Source organism: Haliotis rubra, unplaced genomic scaffold, assembly GCF_003918875.1.
Source record: "Haliotis rubra isolate DU_JTF1 unplaced genomic scaffold, ASM391887v1 Scf2, whole genome shotgun sequence".
In the NCBI taxonomy this organism is placed as follows: domain Eukaryota; kingdom Metazoa; phylum Mollusca; class Gastropoda; order Lepetellida; family Haliotidae; genus Haliotis; species Haliotis rubra.
Genome location: NW_025766002.1, coordinates 2,462,286 through 2,475,145, shown reverse-complemented (window position 1 = coordinate 2,475,145; position 12,860 = coordinate 2,462,286). Strand labels below are relative to the sequence as shown.

Sequence of the window (12,860 nt, the reverse complement as noted above, 5' to 3'; positions counted from 1 at the left end):
TGTTTTTCTTTTGCTGGAACAATGTATGTTGCTGTTAATCAAAACACGATTACGACCAGTGATTACAAAGTAGGCCCTGGACCCCGGCCACTTAGCAATTTCAGCGCTACGTTGATCCTAAGCCTATATTTAAGTTACGACCATCACAACACGAAGGTGAAACTGGGTGCTGGTTGTTTGTGTCATTCGTGTGAATGTTTGCTCACGATATCAACCTCGAGTGTGCATGTCCTAGCCTGGATTATTCGTAGTCCACGCTCATAGAGCAAATCAACGTCTGACTGAGGCGTAAAACACCATTATGTTATTCATTTGCACCTCAAACATTGTAGTGGTATATAATGTTTGTTTACGTTTTATTGAAAGACAAAGTAACTCATCTACCTCTTAACGTTGTATTCCACAGGTGTGTCAGTGCCTCTGATATGCTGACGATGTCCACAGTTTTGATGACGCTCTTCACCAGTATGCTGAGGCTCTGTTCGTAGAGCCGCAATCCCTCTCCAGTTTTTTCCAACATCTCTACGTATCCATGGACACCAGCAATCTTCAGATTCTTCACCTCTGTCATCAGTAGGGTCATATTGACCGTAACCCTTGCAAGACCCCACCCGGGAACATAGGGGACTACGTTATCCTTATCTCCTTCGTAAATGAACACTGAAAGCTCCCAGAAGGAATTCCTGGAACAAGAAAGAACACAACTGAAGAACAACTGTCTCGGTTAGTACATGATAACTGGAACTACAAACACAGAGGGAATCAGACAGTATAGACTGCCTCATAAGACATAATTGTACATAGCATAGACAGTCACTTACCCAGAGATGTCAATCACTTCCTGGTTGCTTAGGATGAGAATGTCAGCTGCAACAGGTCAATAGTGACAATGGTGACATGTGACAGGATGATTATAATAGTATTACCATTCCCGTGTTAGATGGAAAAAATCACATTTCTGTTGTGCCACATTACAGTTGTTTCTTTAATGCTCCCAATAATAAAAATCAATAATTCAGGTTAAAAGCTTCAGTAACTTCTCTGAAACAAAACAAATCGTATTTACTGTGACATATTGATATTATTTCGTTCCACTATGTGATCCCAAATTGTATACAAAATGGGAATGGCCGTCTCGCTTTTATATGCAACCATGTATGTCAACACCGTGGTTTAGCCAGAGCCCGAATGGAGATTCTGATCGAAATGATACACGTAGCTCTAAAATCAATCCAACTTACTGACAGATACAGCGTATGAAATGTTGACAGCTTGTTTGATTTTAGTAAAGTGTTCTTCCGCAATTGGTGCAGAGAAATATAGTTCCACTTTGTTACGATAGTCGATCAGTTGGCGCTGTTGAACTTCCTCTATGACATAACCGGACGCGAAAGTAACATCGATCTCTGATTGGAGGGAGGTGACGTTGACGCCAGTGGTAACCTCAGCATCCAGTGTAATATTTTGCCTCAGAAGCTGATATTCCACCTTCCACAACATCTGTCTGAAATACATCCATTTAGAGTGAGTGAGTATGGTTTTACGCCGCTTTTAGCAATATTCGAGCAACATCACTGCGGGGGACACCAGAAATGGGCACATCCATTTCGAACTGATTATAGTTTAAGGTCAGTATAATAGTATACGGGCAGGGACTGAACAATGATGGTGTCAGCTCATAAAACGATGATAAGAGAGCGCCATGATGGTTACTAAAGGTTCAAACACATACCCGTTGATAGTTATGAATGGAATTTGCCTCAGAAGACGGACTGAGGTACAGCATTCTGGAAAAAATGTATACATGCAAACATGTTGTTTTATATCAATCTAAAAATTAGCATTGAACTTTCATTAAATTATGACAAGGCAAGAGTTTTACTTCAGGCAACACCATATAGAAAATCACACCCACAAACTACGTCTTGCATACAGTCATGTCTCGATTTTGTTATTCTTAAAGTTCTTCACGGCTTAAATTGCTTTTGAAGAGTAAATATTACTTCGTTTATAATGTATAAACTTTTCACTTTGTTGCAGTAGGAATTCTACAGCGGCAGAATTTCTGCAAGTATTTTATGTATGGTATCAAATACCTTGTGTGTTGTTGTCCATTGTATAAGTCTTTTCAATGGTTTTCTCCATCCTCGACCAGTGGTCGATCCTGACCATCGCCTTCAAGAAGAATCCAAACAGAGAATGTTCCCTGGTGGTCACATCACCGGTCACTTCCACTACAGTGTTATGCTGACCCTGAACAGACCGGATGTCCTTCAGTTCCGATTTCAAGATGGTGGTATTCAGCTTCCGGTGTGTCATGGCATCAACCATTGTAGCATTTTGTTTCATGAAGTACAGGACCTTGTAGAATGTTTTTCTGAAGCGAAAGGAGTATTATTGGAAATGTAATTCATTAGATGGTGAAACCTTTGTTTGAATAATTGAGTTTTCTTTTCCAGAAGCCTTTGTAAGAAACACCAGGGTTTGGGAACTGAGACTTCGGAGATTGGTGCTGGCCAATGCTCATCAGTTACTATATTGCACAATTCTATGAAAATATCCAGTTGCTACGTCCGGATCAAGGGGTTATTGAATAATGATGTATTTGTCTGTTTGTGTCATATATTCCTGGTACCAACCCTTTGCTGTCTATAACCTCATGTATGGACCCAAGATCAAAATCCAGGCATGCACATGTCTTGTACTCTGAAAAATAACACAATACCAATTATTATAATATTAATTACTAATACACATTTCCGAAGTTGTTAAATGAGACTGAAGTCTTGACTAGACAAACTGAAGTCTCTGGTATATTTTACGTATAACATATATCAACAGCCATGTATTGAATAACTTACAATACCCAAATATTATTAACAAACATATAAAGGTGTTTGAATATATCGGCCTACCGTCAATGGTCGACCACGATCTGTTGAGGGCTGCCTTTATCTCAGACCAGAAGGAGAAAGATACATTCTTCTCCAAGTAGAATGAGAAGCTGTTTCGGAAGTTGTAGTAAGAAGTCTCTGTTTGATTGACCAGTGTAGTGACACGGTGCCCAGTGGAGGTCACCAGGTCAAAGTGAGGCCAAGAACCGTTCAGGGAAGACATTGGGTTTAGAATCCGTCCATCCACCTTGACTGAGAACAGGTACTTCCAAGCGCTCTCGCTGGAAGAGGAGAGGAATATGGAATATCAGAGAAACCAAAAATGGACTGACGATTTCACATCTTGGGGTGGGCGAGTATGGTGACAATTTACGACATATGTCGTGTACCGAGAACATATCTTTTTTTAGAAATCAGAAACATCAATATATGTTCCCAAACTTCCACCATGAAACAATCTCCCAAATAAGGAGTGAGTGTTCACAGTATCATATGACCTCTTCATTAAATCAGTGGGCGGGAACTCCTTGATGATTTTCCTGGTTGAAAAATTATACAATGATTTGTCAGTGGGTAGCTTATAGTTTCGCACCTTTTCTCGAACACCTATTATATTTAATCAGAATCGTATAGCAGACACTCCTTTTACTACTAATTCACAAATGTCTCCCTCTGATGTAACGTTCATTAGTGTTTGTTCGGGGGAGTCAGTATGTGTTGATGGTTCAAAACACGCAATGTGTGCTGTGAAAGGTGTAGCGTATTTCTTCAGAATCTAGGATACTGACAAGTGATTTTTATAACATTTTTATAACCTTTCCCCTACGACAATCCCCCACACCCACACTTCCACATCAAGGTAAGACTGAGTTGATGGAGACCTACTATGATCCCGTTGTTACTTCTTCGTGTTTCAGGACATTCACTGTGATGCTTGTATTCATCGTAACTGAAACAAGACGATAAAACATTTTTCATCTGCTACAAAGATTCATTTATTATCGATAAATGGTCACCACCAATGTCTCCAAGACAATATGTTTTAAATGTTTAACTCAGCTGACTGGTGATTATACTAGCCTGAGAAGCGAACTCCTTTGCCACTTGGAAACACTAACGCCTTATGAGTTTGACTCAGTGAGTTTAGTTTTACATCGCCTTTAGCAATATTGCATCAATATCACTGCGGGTGACACCAGAAATGGGCTTCACGCATTGCACCCATGTGGGGAATTGAACCCTGGTCTTCGGTGTGACGAGAGAACGCTTTAACCACAGGGCTACCCACAGCCCCTAATGCATCGTGAAGCGTATACACAGTACCTACAACATTCTATTTTATCATTTGATATGGAAGCCATATTTCCCGCCTCTATAAAATGATAATAACACAAATGGATACGTACCCTTCAGCTGTTTTCTGACTGCTGCCTCAATTGTTTCTTTGAATTTCAGTTCTTCCTTCTTGCCAAACTTGGCACTGAGGAACAGACTGAACGTCTGATCTGCCCGGAATAGATGGTCCACAGACTTCATCACCTTGTAGGACTGCCCGTTTACGTCTGTCACATTGACGATGCCTACAGCTAGGAGAGTGGTCACATTCTTGTATTCTTCTACCCTGGAGTCCAGTACAGCTGCTGTCTCCTTTGTGTCATTGGTGGAAACGAAGTATACAAGCTCCCAGTAGGATTTCCTGAAATGACAATGGTATTGAGTGATGTGTTTTAACTGGACATGATCTTTATGTTATGAAATGTTTGGTGGTTGGTTGTTTAACGCCACATTCAGTAATATCCAGCTGATTGATCTGAGGATGATAGAACCAAACCAAACAATCGATACTGCGTGCAACGATTGCTGACATCAATAACTACACCAGGCCTCTTTATCCAGTAAGTCGTCTCGTACGACAAGTATAAGTATAAGTGCTGCATATTTCAAGGAAGATGCCAAAGTGTTACACACTCGTCTAGTTTTACGCCCGTTGGTAAGACAGTATCATAACAGCTATTGATTTCAAACCCGAAAAATCAATAATTGCAGATATTTTGAAAAACGTAAGTGTCTAGATAACACTTCTTATCACTCTGAATGTCACATATACTTGCATACAGATTGTTCAACGGTTTATAACACCATGATCATTAATGCAGTTCTTTGAGGACTGCATTTCGGCATTTTTTTATAAGTATTTTACAAATTACTTATAATAACACATATTAATCATTTATACAATTACCACTTACCCTGTCTTGTCAATAACTTCCTTTTGTACAGAGATATCAATGCTTACGTTGATTCCTGAAACAAAGTTGATATTTTGTTAATACAGAGGCACCCTGTTGCTAAAAACGGCGCGGTGCAAAGTCATGCTTACTCACTCACTCTGACTGTGTGAAACAGTATTCAAAGCGGTTTTGAAACTGCAACCAGCTAACTTTACAGATGTCAAAGTGACCAAAAGAAATCGGGAGTTCCTTGACTTTTTAATCAGATCAACGATAGTAATATGAAATAATGGTGTGGTCTTAGCGATTTAATCTTTGATGGTATATAATGGATAATTTGGAGGAAGATAGAATGTTTGAGTGGTCCTTAATCCTTTGAGTGGTATATATGGAATACAATTATTGTCGTTTACTTATATACATACAATTTACATAATTCAGCGAGTACTCACCCTTTGTGTACGGACCATACACTTTCCAGTTTCTCCTTAATCGTTTCCATATCCTTTTGTGCAACTTTCACAGTGAAGTATACTGGGAAGTGTTTGGCGTATTCTAAGCTGGACGTTTCATCAACCAAGGTATAGTTGTCTCCCCTTGACGTAACAATGGAAACGAGGCTGGCCTTCAGCTCCTGCTTCATCTTCAGCTCGTAGATGGAGAGGTCAGTGCGGGTCAAAATTGTGGAATTCCATTTCAGAGAATACGTCCAACCCCATGATGACTTCCTGTATGTATGGTGAAAAGGAAAGTGTTTATATAGTATTTTGAACACATACCCATGTATACTAATTGGTGTTGATATATCCATCAAGATCAAGAAATGAAATTCCGCGTAATACTTAGCAATAAGGTATAGAACGTATCAGATACATATGTTGTAGATCATATTAGTACGTACCCGTTCTTCATGACGTATTCGTTTGATCTTTTGAAATCAATCTGCAGTTCAGACTCTGGAAAACAAGTGCAACATCACAGCATTGTGTTGGTCACGGAGGGGCGGTGGGGTAGCCTAGTGGTTAAAGCGTTGGCTCGTCACGCCGAAGACCCGGGTTCGATTCCCCACATGGGCACAATGTGTGAAGCCCATTTCTGGTGTCCCCCGCCGTGATATTGCTGGAATATTGCTAAAAGCGGCGTAAAACTAAACTCAGTCAGTCAGTTGGTCACGGAACAGCCACCGGAACATGAAAGGTTAATATAGCATAACATGGTGTCGTTGATACATTTGTTATGCTTAAAATAGTACACATGGATACGCTTATGCCACAACTATATTTCAGTTTATTATGTTTGGATGTAGGGGACATTCCCTGATAATGTCATTGTTCATGCAGTAAACCACTGGTTCGTCTTGTTTATGGTGACTATACACAATGGGGCGTGATACAACATCCTTGGCTCACGCATGTGTGTCTCGACAGTCAAGTCCAGTGCAGGTAACAGAATAAAACCCGATGTAAACATTTAAAATTATGTAATGCCTGATAACAGAAGAAGCAGAGGAAGTACGGTTCAACGAGTGTCCAAGACTTGATCTTAAATCTTACTTGAAACATTCAACACTTTAGCCCACGACGCTCTCACTGCCTCTGAGATCTTGCTGACGTCAGTCTGAGACATTGGCCTGTTGAGTCTCAGTTCATGTAGGGAGAGTTCCGTGTGGGTCTCCGTGACACTGATCTCCGATACACCGTTCTCCATGCCATTGGGTCCCTTGAATACAAGTAACTTCTCCAGGTCATTCCTGCTGGGGGTTTTAAGGTAGGAGGCGTCCACCTTGGCACCGTTGACGTACACGCCGTAGTGCAGACGCCATACCGTCTCACTAGAACACCGGAGAAAACAAAATAAAAAACGACAAACTCCCTATTACAGGTAAAAGACAAAACTATTCATACTATCCACATTTTATATAATAAGAGAAGCAGCCATGGCTCAAAAATAAGGCTAAATAAATAAATAAATAAATCCGGTCTACATGCATATTTCTTTAACTATTTCAGGATGTAAAAACTTAAGCATTTAACCATTTGTATATGTCTTGATACTAATGAATACCTGCAGCTGCATAATGTCCACTGTCCATAGAAATGTGAATAGAGAGGTGATGAATAAAAAGTGTTACTATGTACTGACTCCATGCTATATATATTACCTGTGTGAAACTGATAGTTTAGGTCTTCAACTCGTTGAAAGGTGAAAATGTGCGAAGAAGAAGGTGACATTTCTATAGATAACAACACATCTTTCCATAATACATATCCTTCATTGTCTTTAAGCACATTTGAGTGCCTTCATCAGACATATTTGAGTTCCTTCATCAGAAGAGGGGTCAGAACAATGTATACACGTTACTTTCGAGTTCATCTCCTTGTGCTACCTACCCAGTATCAGTAACCAGCTCCTGTTGGTCCAGGATCTTTGCTGACACCTTTGTGGTGCTAGGCACTATCAGGTCTGAAACATTGTTCATAACTACATTCGACTCTCGCTACAAATCAAGGATTTGACGAAACAGCATCTACTCAGCTGGTTCTTCGACTTATCCGAATGTTACACTTACATTACTCTTATATCACACTTCCACGCGCAGTGACATTTCAACACAAACAATCGATTCGAAGTAACTTTTCTTTTAAAAAATAATTTAAACTCCATTTACCAAGATGCCGTCATATTTATAAGTTAATTACAGTTATAGTAATGATGAGAAATTACATAAAGTATCATTCCGTGTCGGTAATGTGTTTGTTTTGATAAGCTGATCAGTTCCACCTGCACCAACGGAGTGTTTGCATAACAATTTCCTTTTTACTGACACGATAAATTGATACACTCTGTATGGGTACCAAAATCCGGTACAGATTAATCAACTGATTAATTACTGAGTTTCTCTACAACGATTGTGCTACAGGGTTGTGTCGGTAACCGTTATCTTGATTGATTGTCTGCCTCGTGGGTAGCACCATAGTGATAAACGCCTACAATTGTAGGTGGCCTTAACCTTCGACACTTCCAAGCCATGATATAATTGAACACTGCTTACAAAAACGAATCCCTGAGATGGGTAACTGTAATATTTACCTGGATTAGTTTTGGTGATGATCTCACTCAGTTTCGCCTCAATATCTGAGTAGCTGCTGGTTGACACCTTCGCCTTCATATTGATTCCGAATATTGTTGTCTTGCTGTCGACGTGGGTTGAACTGCCAACCTTCAGCTTGTACTCGAAACCAAAATTGGACTTAAAATGAAACCACTGGAGGAAATCCTTCTCCTCTGTTGTGTTTATCGATAATGGGCGAATCGTTTTTCCGTTCTCTTTCACGAAGTACGAGAGTTTCCATTCCGACTTGCTGAAATGTTAAAAATACGGATTCGTGAAATGAAACAAATTTGTAAAGATCATAGAAATATCCACATTCCCGAGACAAGAGTGTCAGGTGGATAGTATCACTACTTTGTGAAAACAAGATTTGGATTTCGAGGGCATTTTGAGACAAATCGCGTTTAGTTATATAGTGTTACATATAACCTGCCTCAGATTTTATCAAAATCAGTTACACATGTTTGAAACATATTTGATCTGTCAATAGTAAAGATAGGTTATACAGCCAAGAATTGCTTATTAAGAGAACCACGTATGTCTTTACCCATCCTTTGTTATGACTTCTTCCACTGGACCGACAACAACCGAGATGTTTGAGGATCCACCTGAAAGAGATGAACATGAACCTTTGAATGATGAACGTGGCAGATCCTTCCTGGTGTTTGTCGACTTTGGTGTCCCTCTGTGATACTGTACATACAACTATAGTTTGGCATGAAATGCATGATGACCCGTTTTTTTGTAAACATCTCTTCATCCAATGACCCAATCGATCTCAAACTGTGCAAGTGGATGTTTTGTCAGACAACCTAATCACATTGTAAATCACCGATTTTATGCATTTGTTTTAAAGAATCTGTCTATGTAACTGTCAACAAAATAGACAGCAGAACGCAGAGTGCTTGCAGAGGGAGGGAGCCAATGACCTGTAACAGCGGCGAGTGTTGGGTCATAAAGGTCAACGTTCGTCAATGTAGGTCAGCTATGCACGTGACAGGTATGAAGAGGTGTCACGGGTTGCCAACTGTTAACCATCATAGGTGTTTGTTTCTCTGAGTTGTTCAACATTAACCACAAAACCCATTAGTGAGAATTATTCTGTAGGTTAAAATCTTTAAATTTTGCAAATAGCCGGCGTCCCTCTTCATACCTGTCACGTGCATAGCTGACCTACATTGACGAACGTTGACCTTTATGACCCAACACTGCCGCTGTTACAGGTCATTGGCTCCCACCCTCTGCAATCATTCTGCGTTCTGCTGTTTATTTTGTTGACAGTTACATAGACAGATTCTTTAAAACAAATGCATAAAATCGGTGATTTACAATGTGATTAGGTTGTCTGACAAAACATCCACTTGCACAGTTTGAGATCGATTGGGTCATTGGATGAAGAGATATTTACAAAAAAACGGGTCCACATGCATTTCATGCCAAACTATAGCAGTAAATGGTTACATTTAGAAATTAGCCGAGCATTACATTTCATGTTCACTGTACATGTAACATGGTAGTTGCATCTTTTGGACGCTTCAAGAACTCTTCGTGATAGCATACCGGTCTTGTTCTTGTAGTACTCTTCCAATGATGCTTTAAATTTGGCATAGTCCTCCTTGTGAATGGTAGACTGGACGAAGATAGATCCGAGGTTTTCAGTGGACGTGTAGATGGTGTCAGTGCTCGATGACTCCACGCTGACCACAAGGCTGGTGTTGGTCTTCAGGACGGTCTGTACCTGTGTTGCGTTGACGTGGCTTTCTTCTGGTTTGATGACGGTCCCATTCACTTCAATGTGGTAGCCAAGTTTCCACTCCCATTCTCTGTCATAACGTCATAACTGTCATCAGTATGTACTTTTATACATGGATTTTAGTTCTATTTTAGTAACTGTCCATTGATTTATGTTTACTTGAATAATTCACGTCCATATAATCAGAAAGAGTCTATTTGCTTATTCACAAGGAATATTTTTAGTGATCTAAATCAAACCATGTTATGGGATCAAGCTTTGTGATTTACATACTCTTCAGTTGAAATTATTCTCACATCAACTGATATAAAATGAAGTATTATGAACCCAGTATTGTATTTACCCCGCGTCTGTGAGAACCTCATTCTGTGTATCAACAACAACTTTGATACCTGTTGAGTTGGTATATTCTGAAAAAAGAACAGATGACAAAGAGACATGAAGACTTATGTATGTGAAGGCCAATACATTTCATGATACAGTATTGGTTTGTATTGCGCTTTACCTTACAAGCAAGTGTTTTTGACCCTGCAAGTTACATGAATTTTTGTTTGCTATTTTACGTAGCATCGAGTATTATTCCAGTCATGTGAAATCCTGCTCAAAATCCTCGAATCTGACCTGATATTCAAGCGATCGTAACACCAGCATTCCATGCCGTAATGGTTTCATGAAACGCTATTTGACCACTCACTCCACAAAGTCGCCACCTGCGACCTCCTCCATAGGCTGATATGACCTATCTCAACCCCTACTCTGCCAAAGTTACATGGGGCGTTTGAAACAAATGGGAGTACCTGCGTTGTTTTGCTTGAACGTTTCCAATATGGCTGCTGTAACGGAAGCGTAGTCTTTCTTCTCCACTCTGGATTTGAATCTGAGGAAGAACTGGAAGTTCCAGAAGGAGAGGTCCAAGTCGAACCAGTTGTAGAACCTAATCGGGAACCCCTCTCCGATATTATGGGTAAACTTATAAATGTTCAATATTGGCCACGTCAAGATATCAATACTGATGCCGTCATATTCCATGAAGTAGTAGAGAGGCCAAATTGTAATTCTGAAACACCAATTGAGCACAACACTCCGTAAATTAAAGGAGATATATCACCATGAATGCACATATGCTGAAGCTTACTATATTTTTGTACATTTCCTCACGAATGTAACTGTTTGGTTCTATAGACTTGATTGGAGCGTAATTGTTACACTGTACACCATGACAAGACTACTTCACTCAAGCCTATTTAAGAGGAGAGATGGGTAGATCTGCAGCTATATAAATACATTAGTTACCCCGATGACATCTTTATATATGGTGTCTTGATAAGTGTTATGTCCACCTTGCCGCAAGTCAAATTGTATCCTGCAACATAATGAATATTAACATAATGTTAAAGCTTAGATGCAACCAACAAAACAAACATAATGAAAACACAATGATCATTTATTCATGGCATATAATATACATTGCCGATTATGAAAAAACAAATAAACAAAATTATATGCGTACAATCGCAAATCAAAAATGCAATATTTTGTACTTCGGTTTACTACTCTCGAAACGAACGCCCGGGATACCGAACCCAGTCAGAGCGGGTGGGCGTGTAACGAAGGATTTCATTGGCTGGTTCATTTGCCGATACGCTCAGAGTTCTTTGCGTGTGTGTACAGGAATCCCGGTTCAAGCCGCGCGAACCTTTTCACTGCGCATGCACTATGTGCGCAGCGCAGCACAGCTGTTGAAACCACTTTTCAGTGGTTATCGTTAGAATCGTTTGAACTCTGATTTCGCGGGATTTTTTTCATCGCGTTATTTTTCAACTTTATCAGCTGAATTTGCATTTTTGATAATCTGTTACTGTAAGTCCATACCGAAAGGTATCAGAATCTGCAAAGTTGTGTTTTACGTTGCTTGTAAGCTTTAAATACATCTATGAAATAAATGTTCACTTGACTTAATCACTAAATCTCAAACGTCATTTCAAACATGCTCGTCTATAGTAACACAGAGACAGAAACCGACACAGTTGAATTACAGCTGTATATTTCTACCTCCTTTCAAATTTACTTATTACTTAAACTGTGTTATTACTAGCTGGGTAGAGTGTGCATTAGTGTCTTACCCAGTCCCGTTATCATGTCACACCAGGTTTTACTGAGAGCCTCGTTAACAAGCGTGTAGTACTCAGACACAGATTCACTGGAGAGCAGCCAGAAGGTGGATGAGATCCTCATCAACGCATCCGTGTAATCCACAACAGTGTAAGTATATCCGTAGACGTTAGTGAAGTCCAAGTATACAGTCTCCAGATTCAGTGTCTTCCAGTTTCCGGGGTATATGGATGTGTTGGTAGCTGCATCAGTCATGTAATACACCAGTCTCCAGAAGGAAACACTACATGGAACAGAATACTCGACAGTGTTATCAGAGGTACAGATAAGCTGCGTATTTGCGTAAATTACGCAAATACTTATGTGAAAACTCAATTCCTATTAAGTCTATTGCGTACAAGTACGCTTGAAGTTTAGTAAATACTCAATAAAGGTGATCTTACATGCGAACACACAAAAAATGTCAAATCTTAGCTTGCGTACAGGTGGACAGATAAAATAACTGAGGTCTAACGATGGGTTCTATTTCAGGACATGAACTGGACAACTTGCAATCTTTCTTATCGTTTCTCATATTACAGATCAAATATAAATAATATCATTTAAACTTTATTTATTTTAATTTGAAATAATGGAAAATGGCAAAATACCAAATTGAGTTTGAGTGAGGTGAGTATAATTGATTTGGTTACTCAAAGGAAAATTAGATTATCCAATTGAGATGAACACAACTGAATACATAACTATATGACCCAAAA

At 39.6% G+C, this 12,860-nt stretch overlaps 1 protein-coding gene across 4 annotated transcripts in view; it reads right to left on the bottom strand.

The window, feature by feature from the left end:
* Nucleotides 1-12,860, bottom strand: part of LOC124275345 — a 57,530-nt gene that overhangs the window by 15,481 nt on the left and 29,189 nt on the right. For 2 of the 4 annotated variants that reach the window (XM_046710841.1, XM_046710842.1), the window contains exons 22-34: nucleotides 12,114-12,385; nucleotides 11,284-11,353; nucleotides 10,788-11,047; nucleotides 10,334-10,400; nucleotides 9,798-10,060; nucleotides 8,785-8,845; nucleotides 8,216-8,487; nucleotides 7,516-7,588; nucleotides 6,679-6,956; nucleotides 6,027-6,081; nucleotides 5,574-5,853; nucleotides 5,144-5,198; nucleotides 4,536-4,590 (exon numbers count right to left, since the gene is read on the bottom strand). In XM_046710841.1, coding sequence (XP_046566797.1) covers nucleotides 5,574-5,853; nucleotides 6,027-6,081; nucleotides 6,679-6,956; nucleotides 7,516-7,588; nucleotides 8,216-8,487; nucleotides 8,785-8,845; nucleotides 9,798-10,060; nucleotides 10,334-10,400; nucleotides 10,788-11,047; nucleotides 11,284-11,353; nucleotides 12,114-12,385 — 1,951 coding nt within the window. In that variant the 3' untranslated portion in view covers nucleotides 4,536-4,590; nucleotides 5,144-5,198. Of the gene's footprint in view, nucleotides 1-384; nucleotides 684-821; nucleotides 868-1,241; nucleotides 1,505-1,732; nucleotides 1,788-2,096; nucleotides 2,378-2,639; nucleotides 2,707-2,915; nucleotides 3,176-3,779; nucleotides 3,844-4,300; nucleotides 4,591-5,143; nucleotides 5,199-5,573; nucleotides 5,854-6,026; nucleotides 6,082-6,678; nucleotides 6,957-7,515; nucleotides 7,589-8,215; nucleotides 8,488-8,784; nucleotides 8,846-9,797; nucleotides 10,061-10,333; nucleotides 10,401-10,787; nucleotides 11,048-11,283; nucleotides 11,354-12,113; nucleotides 12,386-12,860 lie in introns of those variants that run through there. The other 2 variants (XM_046710843.1, XM_046710844.1) reach the window with 1 other exon arrangement.